Genomic DNA, 24,232 nt, shown 5'->3' with positions numbered 1-24,232 from the left:
GGTCTTGTCACGGATGTATCATGGACCAGCTGTCCCACTTGTTTGTTTTGACAGTCAGCCAAAGATTCTCATTCACAGTGTTTGTGCTTACATCCCTGAATGCACAGCCTGGGCTGCCTATGTGATATTTAAGGTTAAAGTCTCTTAAAAGTATTTTAATTTTTTTTTTTTAACCACAAATATTATGTATGCTCACTTTGCTTATTTCCTCTGCATGTGTCACTTAACATTACCAGTTACATTATCTACAGATATCATCATGTGAGTTTCTGTTACTTAAGTTGGTCATAACCGTATTCCTGAAAGCTATATATTTCTTATGTCTGTTTTTAAAAGGCTGACAATAAGGAAAAGTCTCTTTGTCTCAGAAAAAAAAAAAATATCATGTGGCTTATACAGACTTTTTTACGTATTCTAACTATATCTCTGCCCTCTTCACAATCTCTAAATGATTAATCATTTGCCTCTTCTCTTCACTCCACTGTTGAAGGTTCCCTACCTTGAAGCTGCATGACTTACAAGCTAAGAATAAGGTGGGGACAGCAAATGGATAGTCAGATAGGAGAACACAGGCAAAATGGTACATTATTGGTCAGCATAGCAGCATCTTAATGGATATAATTTTTTTTCTGTGCTATAATAAAGGATAGGTTTGAAAGAGGTAAATAAGTAGTTTTGTGGATAGATAGAGGGAAATCATCCTGTGGATGAGATTAGCCTGTTAAAACCCTAAAAGATACAACTGTTAAAATCAAAAAGTTTGTGGTAGAGTTTAAAGTATTTGAATACTAACTCCAGTATTTCAATACGGAATAAAAGATAGTTTTTGGAGTGGGATTAGGCTGTAAAGTGCTTTGAAAGTATGGCAGGTTGTATTTTTTCTTTGAATGGAAAGAGAGTGGGAAGATATCGCAAGAAAATTAATAAATAACAAAATGGGAGAGGCTTTTCGGTCAGATGCTGAGCCTTGGAACACATATAGGAGGGCATGAGCCAAACAACTTTGCATTTGTCAAGGTTAGAGAGGGGGGCTTTGAAAAGATCAAGATGTGAGATAATGAGTACCTTGTTGAGACTTAGCTGCCTATATCTCTTAGAGTTTTATTCTTTGTGAAGTATGAGGAAGACCACATCTTTACCTGCGTAGTCTGAATGTGAGGACGAAGAAGCTGTAATGAAAGATGTTTGCATTAGCGACCTGTGTGATGATGAAAATAATGGTAATATCTGCAGCAACTAAGGAAGAACTAGCAAGGAAGAGCAACATCAATTTTTAGCCATGTTAAATTCATATTGATGCCTAATTGTCTACAAAGTGATGCTGGAAGTACAGGCTGAGATTTTAGGACACTAATCATAGGATATAAATCACAGTATTTCACCTGTTTGGATCAAGTCTCACTGAGATTTGTTGTAGCTTTTCTCCTAAGAACATTTTTGAAGCCTATTGACAAGGTAATTTAAAAAGCAAAATACCCCCTTGCCAAAACAAACAAACAAAACACACACACACAAAACCAAAACAAAACACCCAAACAAACCCAAACAAAAAAACCACTAACAACAGCAACAAAAAACCCACTAACAACAGCAACAAAATACTTTCTCCTGATGCTGTAATTTCAGAAAAAGTGATCTATCTGCACTATGAATAAATTCTGAATTTTATCTGCTTATCTTTCTATAAAGGTTTTTTTCTTACTGGAGTAAGAATTTTGTTGAAAGGAATTTTGTTGTACAGGTGCTGCTGTACAAAGTAGTAAAGAGGAAGGAAAAGTTGTACATTGGGAGGAACTTGGTTGAAAGCACAGATCAAAATTTGAAACCATGTTAGCCGGACATAACATGTATAAATTTCTTTGTGTCAACACACTGAGTCTTGGTGAGTGATTGTTCATTCAGACTAAAAGCATGGTCAAAAATAATTCATGCACGAGGAAAAGAAGGAAATTCTTGCTTAAAGAAGCAAATGTAGTTTTGAAGCCTGTTTTCTCATGGCCAAATGTCTCTCCACCTGCAAAGAGTCATTTGATTTCTCTTTAATGTGTCCTAAATTATTATTATAGATCTGGTGCATTGCTGTTGAGACAAAGACATACTCTGAGCAAGTGGTAGAAGGTTATTGTCAGATGCCATATATTGACACTTGGGGTAGAAGGAAGTGCTTTTCAGATGGACTGTGTTGCAAATGAAGTGGTTTGTTTGCTTTCTCTAAAGCAAGATGCAGCAGGATTCTGAAAGGACCCGACAGCTGTTGCTGCGTTGTTCCCTGCACTAGTCTGAAGGATATTCACCTTCTGAAAAGCATCTCAGGAGGCTCCTTCACAGGGAAGCATTAATAATTTCAGAAGGAAGGAACTCTGTGTAGTTAAAGCTAAGTGTGTTGGCAGTGGCCTGTGTGTATAGGACACTTCTCTTTTTTCCCCATTTTCTCCAACACCTCTTCAACACTTGCAATGGTCCTAGGTAATGAGGTGTATTTTGCAGTTTAGGCTATGAATGCATAGGGTGAGTTATCAGAGCAAAATGATGAACTTGCTAAGACAAGTGCAGTTCTTCTCATCGTTTGTGTGCACATGCTGAAGTGATTCCCCTCCTCCCATCCCTCCCCAAGGCATCTTTATCAGTATATCTCATTCCTCCTTTATGGAGCTTCCACTATGATATTCTGAGCCTTGAGCTCTGATAAATTGTGACTGTCACGTTCAATTATGACATATACTACGTGTCCTGTTAACAAGTGGCTTTCTCCCTCCACAGGGAGTATCATATACCTGCTACCTAACATCATGTAACTTGTTTTACTTGAAGCTAATTTGGTCATGAGAAGCAGAAGATTACTCTCTAGTGAGCGGCACAGCATAAATCCTGTTTTCTATGATAAATATTTCATATATAAACATTTCATACAGACCCAGGAGTTGTAAAAATTGATTTCTATTGGTAACTCGGATCACTTCACTACTCCAGGCTGTGAATAAAGGAAAAGCCTGATTTTTTTGGACAGTGCTTAGCATGAAAGCTCTGAATCTAAGTTGAAAGACTGATGCACAGTCTCACAGATCAAATAAGATCCATAATGTGATGCAAAATGTTCAGATTTCTCAAGATTCTCCCTGGTAAATATCCCATGAATTTCTGTGAGCAACTAGTGGTGAAGAATGCCAGTCCCGTTATCAAATAAAGATAATAAGATTTATTTTCCAAGTAAAAGTCTGTTCCAGACACTCATAAATCCCAGCCTTCCTAAATCCCAGACACATTAATTGCTGTCTTTTTTTCTTGCATATATTTGCTCTATCTAGTCATAACTATCACGATTTTTTCTAAAAATCCTTCATTATTGGCACTTCCAGTGGGCAGTCTTTTAGTCCCTGTCTTTAGCCCTCAGTTGTTCAACATCATATGCTCAAGTAACTCCTAAAAAAAACCCTATAAAATCAGAGAAATAATGCATTTGGTACTGCAAGAGATGGACTGGGACTGTTTCTTATGTCACTCTAAAAGGGAATGTGCTGCAGCCACAAAAAGAGGTAGCTTCACAGAAATAATGATCTTAAAAGTGATTGTGATAAATCAGGCATCAGTTTATTGTATTAACTAATTTTTCTCCAGTAGAGGCTGTGAAGACTGTGCTGAATAATAAAATGTCAATTTATGTCTATTAACACTTTGTTAGAAACTTTGTAAGCATGTGGCTTTAGTATCAGATGATTTAAGAGCAGAGTAAACGAGCAAATTGAAATTGATGTCATCTTCAGTAAAATAAATTATTTCTTTATTTATAGATATGGCTTTTAAATTCTGACACATTGCTGGTGGAGTCGTCAGGAAGTTCCTCTTCCCACAGTGTTTTTACACAATTTGAAGATATTTCCATGCCTAGCTCTGGACCAGTGGGGACCTGGAATGCTGTCAAAGTCCTTTACCAGCCGTGCATTAAAAGCAGGAATAAGGAGTAAGTTAAAGGTGTCTCTCTTTGAAATTGCATACAATTTAAAAAATATTTTTAATTTTTTTTTTTTTCAGCAAAATAGGAATAGTATTTGGTTTCTGTTACAGCCAGAGAGAATCTGGTGGTTAAATTTTTTAACTGTAGATAACTTAGCTATGTGATACAAATAGACATTATTGCCTTTATACAGGAGAATAACGTGCTTTTTCATGCATCTGTTTTTTGCCTGTGTTAACTCAGTGTGCACTTTTAAAGCTTGGTCATTTTTCCAGCTCTGTTGGCAGAAATGGGAAGGATGCTGGTGCCGTGAATCCCACAGAGCAGCAATGAATTCTGTCTGTAGAGTCCCAGGACGTGCTGCTCTGCAGCCGTAGCTCCAGGTAGTGTAATCCAGGGAGGAGGAAAAATTGCAGGGAAATAAGGAGCGTGAGCTGACTCCTGGGTGATGTGTAAGTTTAGCCAGATGTCCCTCTGTCTTCAATTTTTGTGTTTCGTGTGAAAATCTGATCTCAGCTGTCAAGTTATTTATGGGAGTGACCCTCTCTGCACTCCCACAGTAAAGAATTTGGAACTCTTCAGTACACCTGAAACCAAGAGGGCCAAGGTGGGTAGTTATTAGTTTAGCAAATTATACGTGCCTGTTCTAGCTTCAGTCTTGCCTTTTTTTTTGCCTTAAAATGGTAGTTTGTTTTGCAAGAGAAAGAGCTTTTTGCAGGACTGAAGTTTGTCTAAGCCAAGTAATTTTCAGTACTACAGGTGTTGTCTGGTGGGTCACAATAAATCAGAATGATGACTATATCTATATACACAGGCGAGACATCTAACAGTGTCCCAGTTAAAAGATAGTTGTGCAAGTAGCCTAGCAGGATAATATAAATAATGCTGTATCAGTATAACATACTCTCAGCATATAGCATATCCTCAAAAGGAAATTAAATTATTTTTAGATATGATTCAGAAGTTCATTGAGTTAGCAAATTAGCCTCTATGTGTTTAACTGTAACTTGCTTTCAGCCCATTGGTAGCATTATTTCAAAAAGGAATGGAGCCCTCAAAGAAGGGAAAAGAGAAGAGTTGAGGAAGATGGTTGCGTACAAGGCCATAAAAATGTTTTTCTTGGATGTGTCCAAGACTACTGTAGCCCTCATAAATTATATACTTGTTTTCAGCAAGCTTTGAAGTCTACATTACGAAAAACATACACTGCCTAACATGTTAAAGTCTTTATCTGTTGGAGAGCAAAGATGATAAAATATTGATTAAGCAGGGGCTCCAGTGTTTGCAGGTGATGGAGTATGATTTTAACATAATTTTCTGCTTTTTTTTCTGCAATGATAGAACATATTGTTTTCGTATAAGTCACATTTAAATAGTTGTTTGGTTTTGTTGTTTTTCCTTTAAACTCTTGGAAAATAGATGACAGATCTAGGGAAGTATGAATATATTTAAAATTTAGAAGATGTTCCCTTCAGACTCAGTACACAACTAATTTATAGCCCAAGACCTCATAAAACTGCAACAACAATGTTGTCTCCTTCAGACAAACAAATGTGGATGCGAATTTAAATATTTTCGTAGGAGAAATATACACCTACAAGAATGTGTAATTCATCATAGTGTTTATCCTGAATGTTGCCAAGTCCATCCTTTTTATTTTTCAAACAGACCCAATATTGAATAGCTGAAATAATTTCTGACATAGGGAGAGAATGCAAAATTCTAGTATTTAGAGAAAAGGTCATACTACATTATTAATGTTATTCATGTCAGAGAAAAAGATTACCTTTATTAATGTAGTAGCTTCAAAAGTTCAATATTGAAAACCTCTGTGACCTAAATGTTACTTAGTGATCCAAAATGCATCTTAAAGTATTATCATTTAAACTGCTCATTCTTAGAATGGGAGATATTGCAAGTACCACTACCAGTCTTAAATCTTACTGTTTTGCTTTTCAAGTTTCAGTTCTTTATCACCAAGAAGATTTAATTTCCTTAACACACATGCAGTTACTTTAACATGTTATTGAGATAAGTCATATCTATTTAGTCACTTGCCTAGCATTCACAAATGCTTTTCTTGAATGGAGTTCTCAGCAGCAGAATCTTACTGTGAGATTATATTCATTCTTTCCACTTCCCCAGGCAGACATGTTAGAAATTCTTTGTTTCTGAAGATTACTTTGTATTTATCTTTAGGATTTTGCAATAAGCAGAAGGCACAACTGAGGTTTTAATTCTCCTCTGACAGTAACTGCCATCTTCCCTGTCCAGTCCCTGGAAAGATGCAAAAATGGAAGAGAAAGAACAGAAGGTTCTTTTTCAGGTTTGGTAACTGTTGGTTTAGTATTGCGTTCCCATTTTTGTATTTCTAGTGAAGAACAGTGAAAAGAACACCAGCACTTCAGTTTCCACTAACTCATTTCAGTTGGCTTGAAGTATTGCGTGAATATCTGCAATAAGACTGAAGTCTTTCTGTATTCAACAGGAATGTAAACACACCAGAAAGAAAAATATCAAAACTAATACAACTTGCCTAATGCAATGTGTTTGCATTTAGGTCTCAGATATTATTTCAAGAATGCTGAACAAAGTATCTGATTTCTTGACCAGTGCAAGTTCCAGATGGTTTAGATGCCCACATTCTGATGATAATTATAATACTTAACTTGCTTTTTTCTGCTTGTGGCCTGGACCCCAACAGTTGCAGGGGATAAGGCTGTTGGATGCCAGAGAGTCTCTCCAGATGTTTTGAGTCACCAGGTACACCTGGGTCCTGTCCAATTCCTGCAGTGCCAGGTCTCATCTGTGCAATGGGAGGGGAAGCACCTTTCTACCTGTGGACACAGCAGAGTTTGTGCTAGGTGTCTGGGCTATAGGTTTAGACAGATTAAGGTGAACTAGAAATAATAGCATTTATTTGTAATATCTAAATATAATAACATAATCACACATTTGTAAAACGTGGGTGAAGAAATGAAAGAAAATATGTACTTAGTCTACTTAGGCATAAATCTACTTACTCTGGGATAAATACATGGTTCTGTGATAGCGGTTGAGGTCTTTGGCTTAGTGAAATTCTCCCCTCGCAAGCTGCCTCTGCTAGAGAGTGCCTAACTGGGTTTGTCCAATAATTCACATTCAGGCACCGCCTTTTCGAAGTAACCCTTGGGTTAAGATTCCTTGGGATGCACTTCTCTCTTGGGGAGAGCATAGGAGCTTTTATATGTGATAATTTGTTTCAAGGCTTCCAGTGTCAGGAGAAATTTACAGTCTCACTCCAAAACTCATTTTATTCCTTCTTTATTCAGAGCACAGTTCTGCAATTCTTCATAATTAACATAATGCTTATTTATATTCCTCAGATATGGAAGTGTTTTTTTTCCCCTTCGACTAGGAATTATGTCCTGTGAACAGCACCGTGCTTCAGTGACCAACACAACTCTCTTGCCTCCAGTAAATCACTGGTATATCTATCCCTGTAGCTTACATTCAGTATTACTCTAATTGTTAACAATGCAAAGGAAACAAGCATTTAAGTAGGATAAATGTTACTGGTTCATTACTGGCTGCTGAGCGATACCAGCTGCAATGATAATTAACTTGTTTGGAGCGATAGCTGTTTGAGGGTTGCTGATCCCAAAACCTGCCGTAACAAAGCTGTGTTCTGAGTTAGGCTGAACTTTGCTGAGAAGGTGATTACCCCTTGTGTGACGTCTACCTTTTTATAAACAACATGCTGATTCATGTTCAATTTGTTGATCTGCATTGACTGTCAGATCCTTTCCAGTAGATTGCAGCCTAATAAGCAGCTGTCCTGTCTATGTGCAGTTGTCCATTGTCAAATTACATGTTAATTTTGTTCAGAACCTTTTTTCCTATTGGTTGTGGCCATTTTGTTTTCCCATATGTTGCTTGCTGATGGCCCTTCCCAGATTCATGTCGTCTGTGAATGAAGGAAGCATCTCTCTTGTTCCAGGCTCCGGGAGAGCGACCGAGATATGGAATAGGACCAAACTAAGAACATATCATGTGGAGTTTCTCTTCATCTGTCTTTGTTTGGGAAATAAATTTATAACAGTTGTGCTCTGGTTATTTTCTTCTCTGTATGTTAGACTGCGTTGCTGAAGAACATTCAGTAGATTTTTAAGGCATTGTGAAGTTAAGACAGGGTTATGTATATCTAGACATGTTATTTATAATGTATTCTCCTTGCAGAGCCCTATTCCTCCGATCTTCCTGAGGACAGCCTTTATGAGTTGTGTTGATTTGTATCTTATTCCTTCAGCTGTTAAACAGGGCTGGAAACAGGTGTATCTTACATGTGATAGCACAAGTTCTGGGTAGGTCTGTCTGCAGTTGGGCTTCCAGCCCTTGTGAGAGGTTTATGAGCCATCCTTCTACAACAAATTAGCTGTAATTACATGCTGTCATTTCTTCTTGTCATCTATGAAACAGTATGTTGTGAGTGTAGTTGAGTCCCATTAGAGAAGGATGCCTCATGTTTTCTGTTCTTAGATATTTATGGCTGATGTGTATGTGATTATGTTGGTTCCCTCTGTTTTTCTCTCAGCAAAGTTCCTTTTCTTCAACTACAAATCTGCTGTGCAGACAGAAAAGGTCTTCCTTTCAAGTAACAGGCTCTTGGCAAATAACACCTTATGTAAACAACCTTGACTGCTGGGAGTGATAATGGTAAATACTGCTGAAGTGTTTATGAAACATGTATGGAAAAGATTGAAAATATGGCTACATGGCAATTGAACCATACCTTGATCTAAGAAAATATATGTGAGGGTACAGTTAGAGGAAAATCACACATTTCCCCTAGTGTGCTAGAGAAAACTTTGTCAGAAAGTCATTGGTAGCTTTTTATTTGTCATATGCATCTAGAGTCTCTCTGAATGGCTTACAGCTTCTGCAGAAGTCTCCCCTATCTAAGAATTTGTTGCCGATAATTTAAAAGTTGAAGAAGTCTTCCAGAATTGTTCATTTTATTAGCTTTAGAGGGACAGAATAAGCTAGAAAAATGAGTTTAAGGGTGAAAACCTGGAGTTTTTGAGTCCCAACGGTTTTCTTTTTTAAAGTCCATGTATAGTGAGGTGTTACGAAACTTACCGATGTATTCCAGAATATTATTTGTCCTGAGAATGGCTTTCATGCTGTATGTGACTCTAGAGTAATTCACCTCTCATAAAAGCACCAAACTGTGTACTAGTTCACTGATTTTTTTGTATGTCTGAAATAAAATGCCTTTTCCTAGTGTTTCCGTAACTCTTGCCTGTAGAAATCATGTGGGTGCACACAGACCGCTCAGTTGATTGACTGAGCAGCAACCAGTGTTTTGCTGTTCTGGGCTCTCTTTGAGGTGATTTCTGTAGTATAATAAACTTCTTGTACTGTATCTGGAATGATTAAATGAGTGGGTGTAATTGTAAATGGAGCGTGAAAGATGTTTTATTTCAGATTTTTTTGTTCTATTCCCTTCTTGAATTCTTTCATGGTACCATGTTAAGAGAACTGACACCACAGGAGGTGTGGGTTGCCTTAAAAGAGTTGACTGTGCAGTCAGGCAGAGCTTTTTGAAAGGTGCAGTCTGATACCAGTCAGGGTCTTGGGACAGGAAGGGAAAAAAATACTTTTCATAGTTCAATAGATATGGAAGCTATAAGCCCCCTGAACTTTGAATGCTTGGACTGAAGCTTGGAGGGAGACATGAAAGTTCCATTCCGAGAACTATTTTTAGGTAGAGATCATTCTTTGGAAGAAAGAACTGTTCTTCAGTACTGTTAACATCCTTTCCCATCTCTGGAAAAAGATGTATACAACTTTTAAGTATAACTTCCAGGAGAAATATCCTGAAATTTCTTGTTTATTGAAAGTAGACCTGCCACATGCAGCATCGTTTTATGGTAGTTACTTGAGAACTTCATTCTTGTTTCTAAACACAGACCTGATATATCTTTCCAGCTTTTCAGAGCTGACATATTTTTGGTATCTACTCTTTCCAATTTTAAATAGTCTTAGAAGTACTAATTGAAGTAAGCAAGAAATGTTGGAATAAAGCTTTGTCTACCAAATAAGGTCTCTTGTATTTTGCTCAAAAAATTTGCTGATGTTATCATTCCAGCTGAATTTGTTGCTTAGATTGCCTTTTTTGCTCATCCTTTGAAATTTAGCACTGAAGTCAGAGGAGGTAGGGTTCTGACTGTTTTTTTTAAAAGCAGATTTGAGATCCCAAATCGCTTAGCCATTCGTTAATTATCTGACCAATGGCCAGCCTTTCTTCTTGTGTAGCATGAAACATGCTGATGTGTCACTACTAGTTTTGCAGGGTACTGCTGTTGTACTCTTCATTAAAAGTGTTAAGTTCTATATACCTAGTAACTTGAAATAAAAAAATAGGAAATTAACTGTAAGTGCTGTTGCTTAGTTACTTATGTTCTCGGTTTTTTTAGAAAAAATAGATAAACATGCTATTAAGATCTCCTATCACATTTAACATGCTTTTGAATCACGATTTGAGATTCTGTAAATATGATAGAACAAAAAATACAGTTCAGTCTTGTATACGTTTTTCTGTATTATTCTTTATTTGTGATGGCGTGATTCAGGTAAGCACAATTTTGGTGGTTCTCTTGTCTCTCTGATTCGTGTTGCTGCAGCTCAGCTTTGTGGTGAGTCTCAGGTCTGGCGATGGGAGAAATATCAAGTTGAATGGGAAAAAAAATGTGAATTAAAAGCAGCAGGACCATCTGAAACTGATTTTAAATGTATAGGCTGAAACAACTGCATTGCCAGGTAGTTAATTCCACTTTTATAGGATGATAAGAATGTACGAAATGCCACTCTGGGCCAGAACAGTGTACCATGTAGCCCAGTATCCTCCCTCTGACATTCAGAGATGTTCTGTACAATGGGATGTGAGCCTCAGCTCTTCCTTGTAGTGCTCAGCTCTGAAGTGGCTGTGTTAAGGATGTCAGAGGGCACAGCCCTGCCTGTTTCCTTTGCTATCTCTTCATGCATCTTTCGATCATCTATGTGAATAAACACTTTTGACCTTCCTGGTGCTGTCTGCCTCCACAGTCTCTTGTAACAGCAAGTTCCAGCAGTTCACTACTGCTGTGTCGTACTCTTTTGATCACTTGTATGTTGATCTTCCTGCTAGTTTCACTGAGTTGCCTCTTGATTTAGGACTGGCGGATTTAATTAAATATGATTTTGCATTCATACTGACAAAATGGACATGGGGATCCAAAACTACACTGGGATTACAGTGTGTGGTGTTCTTGCTGATTACATTTACAAGTTAGATTTACTGGCCAGTTTGCTGGAGGGACAGCAGTGTCACATCTATTCAAGTCTTATTTGACACATACGTATATTGAGTATATTCGTCTTACTTTTCTTGTAACACTGCTTTTTTGAAAGCCAGATAGTTTAAATGTAATAGTGATGATCCACTGAGGATAATTTTATAATCATAGGTCAAACTATAGCAGCTTTCCACTGAGAGGCTTATGGTTTGTTTGTTATAGACTTACAAAGACTGTTGGGTTCACTTGGGAACTGTAAGTACTTAAGTCCTATAATGCGTTTTAAATGACAGACTCCATTTGAGCAGGCAGGCAGGAATCTTATAACGAGCCAAAAGTGAGAAAACAAAACTTATAAAAGCCCGTTGGACAGATTGCTGACAAGAACTGCTTAAACCTCAAAACTTGATTTACTGAATTCTGGGATCCTGGGCTGTTTTAAATTAATTAGCATTTGTTGTTTCTATTGTATTTCTCCATGACAGGCTGCATAAACTAACAATGCTTAGATTAACAAAATGATTTAGGCTGCTAATTTTACTTGCAATACTTTTTAAATCAGTGAGGCTAAAGCAAATTTGGAGCATATGACTTGAGACCAAGGAAGGCTAATTTGTGAAGTTGTTCAGGATATTTCCATTTGTGTGTGGCAACAATAGGATATTGCTGTTGGTTGCTTATTTTAAGTGCTGTAGCATCAAGGACAAACAGAACAAGCTCCTTTGAATACTCGCCATAAGCTATAAATGATATAATTTGTATAACTAATAGGCATAATAAGTGACGCCTGTGTGGATATCAATGTTTGAGGCAGAAGAGGAGGAGATCTGGTGGAAAGTGTTGTTCCAGGGAATAAAATTGCTGCAGAATTTAGAATTTCAAATATTTTATCAAATTTCAGTCAAATAATTGCCAAAGGCAGGACTATTAGAACTACTCAGAACTGAGCTATTGGGTTGACTGTGCCGATTTCCCTCCTGTGTATGGTTAAGAGTTAAATTTGGTTTATATTCTTCCATTACCATAATACCTGTTAAGCCTTCAAAATTTTCCTTACTTCACAGTGACACTGACTGGATTCTGATGTTCTGGAGTTCTCCATAGTCCCAGAGGCAGGAATACAGAAATCACTTGAGAGCTCCTGTGGGCTATGATTTTGCTGGCTTTCCTAGTGAAAGCAAAATTGTACAGTTACTCCTTGAAGATGGTTCTTCAGTGGAATAACCACAAGCGTGTTTGTCAACTGGATGTCCCCGTCTCCAGTGCTGCAGCTGGGGCTTTTCAGCTGGTAGCGATGGGCAGCTGCCATAGTAGCAGAACTTGTTGGAAGTTGGGTTTTAAACTGAGCATGATTTTTCTTTCCCCTGTAGACACTGATTTCTCTGAAAGCTCCAAAACTCTTTTATTTTAGTATGGAAATGTTTGTTGAGGTAGTTACACTTTCATATGTACTTCTGTTTCCATACTGGCTGGCTTCCCATCTGTCCTATGTCTCTCACAAAGCAATACGGTTGAGCAATATAAAGTCTCCTCATTTTTGTCCAAAGTTGATATCTTGTGATAGAAACAGTTGTATGGCCTACAGAGCACAATGCTGAAGCATTTCTAAGTATTTTTTACACTATTTTTTCTTCCAGATTTTAAACTTCCTCTGGAAGTTGGGGAACACTTCCAGCATAATCCAGCATAGCTTTGTCCAGCTGGAATTAATGCCGGTAATATGAAGAGTCATCCTCTGAAAAAGGGACTTAAAGGGGCTCTAAGAAGTGCCATTAAATATTTAATGATTTAATGCCTTTGAATCTAATATTGTTACCAAATGTGAGCTTTACTGGTTATAGTCATACCTAAAAAAATTGTCTATCAATATTCTCTATTTCCTGTTTTCAGCTGTTTGCATATTATTGCTGCAAGCTGCTGTTCAGCTGTTGTATTTCACTCAGAAGTGGCTGCATGTCATTAATATTAAGGTCTCTAATTTATCAAGCATGTCATGATGATTAAGAAATACAAACTCTTTTCTGAATTGAGCGATTTTATTGAAAACTCGTGTTTTGTTTTTCTGAAACTCGTGAAACTCTCACTGTCTACTGCAAGAAGAAATCAGTTACTGAGAAGCTGTTTTTTGCCCCCCAACATAGCAATTCTGCAGAGACTTTTAGCACCTCTGCAGCTCTCCTATAAGCGTAGGACCATTGAATTTAACACAATTGTCCAGGTGAGTTTCTTGTATCGCCAGTTATGTCTGATGCAAGTCTAACTCAGCATATTGCTTCAAGAACATAGTGTAATAGCAGGTACCTGATAACTGTAATGTTCATTAATTGTCCTCAGTAGAAATTGGAGAGAACATACAGATACAGTTGATTAAGAAAAGGTTTAGACTAGAGAGTAGAAGCTTTCGAATATTAGAGCAGTGAGTTTTCTGCAGAGGAACAATGTTGTAAAGAAACAGAATTGCTTTTAAGATGAAGCATGATAAAATTGCAAAAAGGAATGCTTCGACACAGTGCTTGTTCTTTCAGTGAGATGAGCTTTTTGGCTCGGAGATGCCTTCAAATTCAGTTTTCCAACTCTGTCACTGACCTGTCAAAAGATTTTCAGCTTCAGCTTCATCATATCTCTCTTTGTCTATGGAAGATCTTCAAAGTGATGAGTTTGGATGTGCATGGAGAGCCACGCCAGTACCACGGGCTTGCTTGGGCTGGTAGTCAACAATTTAGTAATTGTCAAGTGTGGCATTATTTCTTTACCTAGGGTGTGTTCTCCTACGTCTGAAGTCCATTCTAATTAACTTTATTTGCAGAGGATTTATAGTACTTTACTTGCAGCTGTCTTACTTTCAGCTGTTGCATCTCCTCTTTGAACGAGGTCACCCACTGAAAGGCTTCTCACTGAGCTGGTGTCTGTCACTCAGTCTTTCCACGTCCACTTCCTTTTATCAAAGCTGCATTTTAGTCTGTCTGTAAAATCAACACCTGCATCAGCACTGACTTAACTTGGATAAACCTAGATTTAATCTTCTATTTAAATCCACTCTCTCTTTTTTTCGTCTGCTCTAGCTCATGTCCAGAACTCAGCTGCCAGCCTTTATGTCTCCCCATTCCTCCTGCTTCTAAGCCAAGACTAGTTTTCCATATTTCTTGATCCATACAGCTGTAAGAAAGCTCATAAAACAAAATGGAAGAGCCAAAATAATCTGCATTTGACTAATCTGTGTCCAGGTATGTGTGTGCGCACAAAGTGGCTGGTGGCCCTTGTGATTCCTCCAGCTCTACGTCATGTCCGCAGCAGGACTAGAACACCTGCACAAGTGCTGCCAAGGGCTCTATCGATGTAGGTGTGGATTATGCAGACACTGCTAAATCTCTGCCATCACAGAAGGGGCAGGCTTTGGATTAGTTGAAAGAGAAAATTTTGGAACTAGCTCTGAGGAGAGGAGGTGTTAAAACTAGGGACAGTTTTGTGTAGGATTGAGGGGTTATTTATGGAAGAGCGTTTCCATGCACAGAGGAAACCCAACAGATGTGTGAGGATGTGTACTGGCTGAGGACAAGGAAAAGAGGCTAGTGGAAAGTTGCTTTTTCCAGACTGGCAATTAGTCTGCTGCGAGTTTTCAAAGTGGACTGTGGGATACTGTAAAATCAGGTAGTTTGGTTATTTGTGACCTTTGTCAAAAATGTTGCTGTGCCAGTTTATGTTTTGAATTAACCTTAAGGTTATTTTTAGGTTCTTGACTGCTGGTTTTATTCATCCATTTATTTATTTAGGAGGTAATTGCTTGTTAAATTTGACTTGTAGCCACAGCTGATATTTTTATGACAGTGTTTTGTCATACCTGCATAGAGTAAGCATCTGTAGAAATTTTGCTACAATCATATCAGTGAAGAGGGAAAACAGCGATAAAAATAAACTGTTCCAGAAAAATTGCAGTTTCAGTGCGAAAGGGAAGATGTGGTATATGTGGAGTTCCAACTTTAGTAATTAGGCTTTTTTTTGGCAATGATTTGGATTTAATGAGTGGAAATAATAAATTTTGCTCTCAGCAAATCCACAGATCAGCCAGTTCTGTGATTTGTGGTGTTCCTTGCATTGCTGCAGGTTCATGTAATTATGTCTTGAAATACTGAATTCTCTTCTGAAGTCAGTACATCGGAAAAAAATTAAAACTTTAAAGCAGCAAGCTGAGAGCTTTTTGTGAACAGTGATTACAGCTTTTATTTGTACAGCAGTCTAAGTTCTCCCTTTGGATTCAGGCATAATGTTCTGGAGTGCCTGGTATTTGTGAATACTTCTATATGGAATATGAACAGCATTGTGGAAGTGATTTAGTTTTACCCAAAGGTTTAAAAATCAGAGGCCAGAAAACATTTTCATTTTTATATTGTTCTGAAAATCCATTTCAACTTCAGAAATGGCCTCCTGCTTGGTATAATAGGTCTTAAAAGGGGAATTAAGGTTTATGGAGCATATGCAAATCTTCATGTGGCACAGCTGGTAGGAATAACCTGCATGAGAACATCCAGAGAGGTGCATTATGCTGTGGCCAGGGAACCCAAGGCTTTAGGTACAAGAAAGAGCAGCATATAGAGCAGCATATAGACCATCAGTTCATTAAACTGGAATTTCATTTGATCTTTTTTTTTAAACTAGTTTTTCTTTTCAGCTTGCCTGATTGATTATGCTGAGGAAATAAGTGCTGCTATTTGTTGCAAGTCCAGGACCCTGAATGCACACCTGTTTCAGGACTGTTGGGACAGGGTATCAAAGACACCCTCCCTCTGGCATCAGGTGCTGGCGTTGAGGCTGCTGGTTGACGTAGGCAGTCAGAGAGACGTGGGGGGAAGATGCAGGTGTCTGACATGAGTTCTGTTCGCATCCTTTGCCTAGTAGTTTCAACAGGCTATGCTAATAAGCGGTAGGTCAGCTGTGAGCTCTGCGGTTATGGGCCATGTTTTATATGTAGTGTCTAATGCCATGCCCCTTTGGTTTGTGGTTGGAATCTTTACTGGCGACTGTGGTTTGACCACAAGTAACAAGGCAAGGGGACACTGCATTGCTTAGTGGTTTTGCTGCCCGCCCGTGGGCTATAGTACCTCTCTGCTCCTCTCCCTGCAAAGCCTAGGTGAGAAAGTTGGTCAGATTGTCATGCATAAGCCAACCCTGCTTTTCAGTAACATGGGCTTAGCTGAAGTTCCTGTAGCAACTTTTCTCCCCGCTTTTGCAGCACAGACATCTGAGCCACTTGATAGTCAAGTCCTCAGCTGCCGCAGTTTAGAGCATGTGGTTGAAGGTAAATTGTTGCCAATTTGGGGTGGCTTAAAGACACTGCACCATGGACCGCAGCAGTTTAGGAAATGAGTGATGAGGAGTTCAGGTGTCCCAGCAGGGTCAACAGCTGGCACCAGTATCTTCATTAGCTCATCAATGAGGTCACTGAGTACCTAAAACTGAGTGATACGAATACCTCTCAGTGTGCTCACAGTGCACAGAACCAAGACGTCACACCAGCTTTACAGCATTTCAGCATTGGTCCTGCATGTCTTATATTTTCATCTGTAACTACTGTTTTTTTTTTAATTGATCATCACTTAATAAATCTATGCTGATTTATCATAATTGCACCTATAAATCCGTTTCTAATGGCTAGACACATGAATCAATCCCTTCCCGAAGGCCATATTAGTCAGCATGAGCTCAGACTGATAGACATATTTTTTTTCCTAAGTCCTAAGGAAGTGTAAAAATTTTATGATGTTGCTTTAACAAGGCCCACTGGGATTTGGTATTATTCATCTAAGCCCTTATTAAAGACACAAACTTTTCTATGTTTATCCATGCAGAGCAGAGCTGCTCTTCAGAAAGTCCAGTGCACATTAAAAATGAAGAAAATTTGGTTAAGACAGAACTGAAATAATAGAGCGAAGTAGGAAGGATCTTTCCTCTGTATCCCTTTACTCCAAAGACAAGGGTGCTATTAACCCATAATATAAAAAGAAAAATGAAGTGACAGCACCTCTTGAATATTAAGGCCATTTCACTATACTAGTGGAAAACTTTTATCATTGTTAGAAGGAAACTACTTGCATCACTGAAGAAAACCAAACAAAACAAACAGAAGATGAAGAAGATCATCGTCATTCCCTAGCAGGAGGATTAATTCTCCTGTACAATTAATCTGATTTCTTAACCTCATTCTTCGGCACCCAAATATTTCTTCCTTCTCTGTGAGGTAATTTTTGGGACCTTAGTTTAGCATCGCCTTACTGCCTTCTTCTAGGAAGCTCTACAAGGAGAATTAAATGGAATTTATTTCATGACATACTTTATATTCAATACCTTCTTTTTTTTTTTTTTTAAAGTAATTAGTGAAAATATTTCTAAGGGCTTGGAAATAAAAACTCTGATGTACAATTAGACGCATTAAATTTTAACAATTGAGCCTAATATTTTTAGGAAAAATATTTTACAAGAGGCTGAAGTTTGTTTGGTAGAAAGTTTTAAGTTACACGCTTTCAAAACAACAGAATTGCTTTAGACACTTTCACTCTTTTGTAAATCTGAGCAATCTGTGTTTTCACAGACTGAATTAAGCTTTGCTTCTGACCTCCTTTTACCCAATCTGTAAGAGTGCTCCTCTGACAGCATTTCAGAGTTAATATGTGATTTCTGTTGTGTAGATCATTCCGAGGCACCACTGAAGCCTCACACACAGTGATGTTGCAATCTTGTTAAAGTGAGTTCACCACTTCTGCAGACAGGTCCAGATCCTTATTGTATAGGGCATTCTGTCCTCAGACTTAAATTCCCACACACAGCAAGAAAAATCCGTAACACTGCATATTTGCTGTAATGCCTTAAGGGTATAAGTTACTCTAGTAGAAGAGAATTTTATGTCACCGGTGTCAGAAACTTTATTTTTAACTGTGATAGGGAAAATATACTTCCTCCTCTTTGCAAAGGCTCCAATTCGTCAAGGTTTTCTGATAACTAGCTCTGAAAATCTGTTGAGTAGGGTTCCTCTGAAAGAATTTACATTCACTGGCAATCCATACAGGGTGATCTGCATGTAAGGGGGCTGCACAATCCCAAAAAAGCAATGAAGAAAAAACACGAGCCTGAATGTAGCTGGGGCTGGTATTACCATTTTTACAAGCAGTGACACTGAATATTGTATGAAAGGATGCAGATGCATGGAACTTCTGGATTATTGATGAAGCTACAGGTGCTGACCTTTAAGCAGCATGTGTGCATGTTTTTACACTGTGTAGATACAACAGGAATATGTACTCTGTCCTGTGCTCCAGGTAATAATTAGATTTTGTTTCAATAAGCAATGGGATCATTGTCTTGGAACATCATTGTGTTCACCTTGCTTAATGTAGAATGATTTAGTCTGGACACAAAATTCTGCTTTTCTGGATGCAGAACTGGTAAAGTAATCTTTAAATCTGGTGAAGCCTCAAACCATTATCTTTCACCTATTGAATTGTTTTGGTTTTGGTGTTTGGTTTTGTTGTTTCTTTTTGTTTTCTGCAGCATCTGTGAGGTTTGAGATTTTGTCCATAATGAGTATTGAGACTGGCCACACATGACACAATTGCTGCTATTCTGTAGATATTTTAATCAGATTTACCAATATTGAAATCATCTGGTAGCAGTTTTGGACAAGTGAACCAGGTATTTTTGGACTCACTTCAGTAATGTCTCAGTGAGCAAAGGAGGACTTCAAACAGCTGAATCTGGAAAACAAGTCAGTCACAGTTGAAACTAAGCTGATATAACTGAAAATAATTATTGAACTTGCATTTGTGATGCTTAGCATTATTATAAGAGGTCAAGAATGGTAACTATAATAGTTGTCTTTAAATCTTGGACAACGTATACTAGTTTCTTTTGAAATAGATATACTAATAAAATTCCTTGCTAAGGTAGTGCAGCTTGGTTCACTGCCCCTGTTTTCATTATGAGAAGTTCTACTCATCTTTGAAAACTAAGTGATCTTTGCTGTCTCCATCTTTAAACTTTATTATACATTTACTCTTTGAATAACTTGTTCATCTGTTAATTGATTAGGTGAAGTGAATTAAATGCCATTTCAAATGAGGTAGGTCTTCTCTTTCCTAAGCATCTGGCCCTTAATGAGTCCAGGCAGACTACTGCTGAGGTTTTTGGAACCTTTCATACTGAACTACTTCAAAAATTTACTTTTTGTATTTGATCTGCCTTGACACTGTTTTGAATGATGGATTTGGGCTTTGTTATTGCCTGTTTATCAACCTTTCACATTTTACATCGTGCAAAATAATTCTCAGATACTGAACCTGGCATTTCTACATAGTGAAACTTTCTGTTGAGGTTAAGAGCCCTTGTATTTTTGGTAGCGTACTTGACACTGTGTGTTTTATGTTCTGCAATGTAACATCTCATTTTGATGGCTTTTAAATTAAAGTTGTAGTTTCATGAAGAGTTGTAAAAGCATCTCAGGAGAGTAGTGCTATTGATAGCATCTGGGCATTCAAAACTCACAATGTGTCAATATCGATAAATGTGTCTTCTTCCTGAGTCTGCCTCGTGTATTTTGATTAGAGTTTCCAACCTGTGGGTGGGAAAAGAGGGAGGAAAGAGTTTGTAATATCATTCCTCTATGAGAGTTTTGTGGAAATGTAGCCCAGGAGAGAGCAGAGACATTTTGTGCTTTCTTTGGGGCTTTTACTCCATGTCATGATGCCTGGAGGGGCTGTGAACAGCCTGTTGCCTCAGCATCCAGGTGGGAAGGTGGGGAGACTGCTATAGGAGATGTTGCCTGATGTCCACACAAGTAAGAGGAGGCCTCTGCATTTACAGTGTGTCACTGGAGGGTGAAGGTGAATAGAGGAAACCAGCTTACCTGTCCTTTGATAAGATTCTATAAGTTCTTGGGCTTGGTTCATGAAAAAAAAAATACACTGAGGCAAATATGTTTTATTTCTCTGGCGAAGTGGAGGGTGTGTGACGGTCCTTTCTGTCTGCCTTGCTAGTTACTCCCACCTTCTTTCTTCCAACCTTGACTTTCAAAGCCATTGGACAATTTTAGAGATAAACAGTCTGAATGATATTTTTCTTACCATTTCTGTGAAACAGGCAGCTATATAGAGAAGAGCACTCTTGTTAATGCCCCTGATGAGAAAAAGCTATAATTTGAAAACAACACAGTTACAAGAAGAATCTGCTGAGGAAGGCAGCCTATCTACCATGCGTCACTAGTCTCATGAGCAGGTCAAAATGTTTCCTTAAAATTACATGTGTCTTTCAAGGATGAGTTATCTGGAATTGCCTTGCATTTGCTGTAGGGTAACCATATTGATGTCAGCAGTTGCCATGAAGGAGCTTTTACATAGTGCTTTGTTTTTCTACAGCCCTACTGTGCACTTCTGCCTTTCAGGAAATTAGAGTTATTAGAGGAGGCTTACCCCCATTTGCCAGGGCAGTGGCCCTTGTTTTTTCTACATACCTGAAGTGCTGGAAGGTTTAAAAATTAAAAAAAAAAAAAAAAAAAAGAAGTAGCTTCAGAATTTGAGGTTATTTTGCTGCTGCTCACTTTTGTTCCATGTAAGATGGCACCAGTCAGGCTTTTAGCAATAGGTCAATAGCACTGTGTGCTCTGCATCCATCCCAGGCACAGTAGTCTACAGTTATTGCCATACATGAGGGAAATTATGAGCCATCTGTTCTGATTTAGAGTAAGGTGTATCCAGGAGGGAATCAAGAAGTGAAGTATTTTAAGGAGCAGGTAAACCTATCCATTCTGAGTTGGAGACATAGCCAAGAAAACTGCAGTCAAGGGTCACAGCTGAACTGTTGCTAGTCTAAATGGTGATGACCATCAGCAGTGCCATCCTCCACTGTGGTGAATTGTCAACAGTGATCTGGCTACAGCAATCAGTATCTTTATTGTTTTCAGTAAAATTATTTTAATTCTTTCCAGCTGAGGTGCAGTAAGACATTCCAAAACTGAAGTTTAAAGCCTTAACACAACCATTAAAGTGAAGAAGCACATTCTAAAGCATTGGTCGTGCAGTTTTTATAGGAGTAATTTCCTTCTCCTTTTAGTGGGACCACATTGCTTTGATGCTGAGAAGTCTGCAATTACATTCTACTTTGGAGCTGCTCCAGCAATTCTGCATAGTGTGGATATTCAGGAGAAGTCACAGCAGACTTTAGGCAATACTCAGCCAGAGCTAAGCTCCTGTGGGCTTGTCTTGGTTTTGCAGAGGAACTTCTAAATTCGCATGTGAGTTTGCACTGAGCTGATCAAAAAGGGCATAGGGAATTTTAAAAAGTAGTTTCAAGGAAATACATTGTGAATCTGTTAAATTCTGTCTACCATGTTTTCTTTCTATTATGTCTATATATATTCGAGCATTGCAAGCCCAGCAGGAGCTGTTTTCTCCATGAGCTTGTGTTCTTCAGTCAGATGCTCTAAAGCAGAACTTCATTCTAACTGATGAAAATTTGTTGCCGTTTTCTGCTTTTACAGCTTCAGCTTTTGCCACAACCTCTTGAACTTGCAGAAAAATGAATAAAGAATTTCTCTCCCCATATACAGTTACTATTATGGGTTGTCATTGTGGATATAGCTGCTTCTGCTGTACCTTTGTGCACTGTGGTTTTGCTGGTAGGACATAGCCTGGGAAGTACTTGTCAGGCTTGGGATTTTATATTTATATTTTATTCTTTTTTCTTTTCATTCTATGATCAGCCTGTTTTTGCTTATGTGGTGCTGAAACTAAATAAATATGATAATGTCTTAGTTATACTCACTGACCATCTGTGCATGGCTTGAGTACTGTCATGAATCTAAGTTTAATACATTTGCAAGTGTTTGTGGTGCCACACATCTAGGTGTCCCATTGAACATAAGTCTACTTTAGATGTTGTCATGTGATTTAGCTTTTCATATATTTACTTTATAAATTATGAATCTTCAACTTAAATGTTGCAAATTGCCACATGCTAATCTTTCCTTGTGATGTTTAAGCTTTATTTCAGTGATTCTTGCAGCTGAAATACTGTTTTGTCTTCTGCAGGGACTGTACAGTTGGTACAGTTTTGCAGTGGAATGAAAATATTTTATGGGTGATATGGTTTGCAACTTAGAAGTAATGCTTTTGAAATTGCAGAGAAGCCAGCTGGAGGAGGAAAGGCAATGTAGAAAAGCAGTTGTTGAACACCCCAAAATCTTTTGTCTGGAGAAATACTTTGAGCATTACTTTAAAACTATATGCTCCAAGGCAAAATTACTACTGGACAGGATTAAAATATCAATATTTATTCCCATGCAAAAGGTTGCATTATGTGGAGATAGTTTTCTGTGCTTCAGAGGAATAATCTACTTGTAAACAATCCTGCCTGTCTTGGCACAATATATTAACATAGTTGTTTGGCTTTCTAATTTTGCCCTTTACCACCCTGAAAAAAAAGAGAGTTGAATTCCGTGGGCTGTACACAGGCTTTATTTGTGCTAATACCATTTTTGAATAACTATACCAAAATCAATTCAGTTACATTTAAGTTGATATAGGACAGATGAGTCTAATAACGTTGCTGGGTTTTATGAAACAAAGAGAACTTAGCCTATACTTTACAGATTGAGATAGGCAGCTTCCACTTCTCTCTCTGACTTCCCTTAAATAGTTTAAAATAGTCAAAGCATGTTGCGAAGTAGTAAAATAATTCAAAAATATATAAATAAAATGAATATAGATGTGATTCATATGCAGTTGTCTAACGTGAACAAAATAATTTAATTCACTGTCTTTTAATGTACTTTTTAGTATGAGTTATTTAATCTATACTGCATATTGGAGATAGAAATAATAGTATTGCATGCAAAATATCTGATTTAAATCACAAAAGCTTTCATTGGAACAAATAGAATAATTTTAATTAAAAGACCCTTTGAAATATTGCAAGAACATTTGATACTTGTTATATTAGCCCTTCTGAAATATATTATGGCAATGGGTAGATGGTACTCTGGTGAGGTTAAATTTGAATTTTCATTATAAGCCTTTCTAATTAGTGTTAAATAACTTGTCCTTTTCAAATGGTGACACACTGAAAGTTCAAGAAGGACTTAAATTTTGTAGGATAAGGTATTTAAAAACTGCTGAATTGTTTTTGTAGTGGATTTTGAGAGAACTTCTTTTTGACAGGACTCCAAAAGTACATAGCTGCACCGTTCAAAATATGCATTACCCAGAAAAGAGACAGAAGACTGTTAATAATGGTTGTGTGTGTATATACAACTATGATATATATTTGTTTTAACTTATATAAATATGCACAGTTGTATCTTAATATATAAATTCCACATAATTATATGTACATATTGAAGTATATGTATTATATACTCCATGTATGAGTATATATCTTGTCTTTATAGTGATGTACTGAAAAAAAATCAGGTTTAAAACTTAGAGATTGAGCTTCTGTTATTTGCCACTGTAGTCCATTGCAATAAATCTTAAAAACCACCTCCTCATGTGGGTTCCCTGGATGATTGCTCTCTGTCTTCTTTCTTCCCTTGATACATTCCTCTTCTCTTGCAGGACACCAGTGCGTTAAATCTTCGTTCTTCTCTTTGTTGTCTCTCACAAGAGTTTTAAAACCTATTGGTTTGGGATACCCTGCAACTGGTAAAGATCCCAGGGAAGGTTTGCTCAAAAACCTCACTTGACCCTCCCAACTATTGAGGATGAATAATGAACGGCATTAGAGTAAGACTGCAGATGTTTATTCTAGGAGGGAGGCAGTGATTCTATAAAGAAAGGTTTCATTTTTTTTTTCTAAAGGAATTTGCTATAGGCTGTGGAAGTGCTGCACTTCTAACTGTTCCTTATTTAAATTTTGACAAGAGTTTAATAGCTAATGAGCATGCATTGATTTTTATGTCATTTTTAGATTACTGCAAGGGTAATTA

At 37.7% G+C, this 24,232-nt stretch overlaps 1 protein-coding gene across 2 annotated transcripts in view; it reads left to right on the top strand.

Annotated features, from left to right (window-relative positions):
* The window catches only part of UBE3D (ubiquitin protein ligase E3D), a gene marked incomplete at its 5' end in the record, with an annotated part of 53,080 nt that overhangs the window by 18,236 nt on the left and 10,612 nt on the right, over positions 1-24,232 (top strand). For both annotated transcript variants that reach the window (XM_080342309.1, XM_080342308.1), the window contains one exon: positions 3,789-3,958. In XM_080342309.1, coding sequence (XP_080198435.1) covers positions 3,789-3,958 — 170 coding nt within the window. The remainder of the gene's footprint in view (positions 1-3,788; positions 3,959-24,232) is intronic.

The sequence above is a fragment of the Nesoenas mayeri genome, assembly GCF_963082525.1.
Source record: "Nesoenas mayeri genome assembly, chromosome: 3".
In the NCBI taxonomy this organism is placed as follows: Eukaryota; Metazoa; Chordata; class Aves; order Columbiformes; family Columbidae; genus Nesoenas; species Nesoenas mayeri.
Note: the sequence above shows the minus strand (reverse complement) of the source record. Positions and strands in the feature narration are given on the sequence as shown.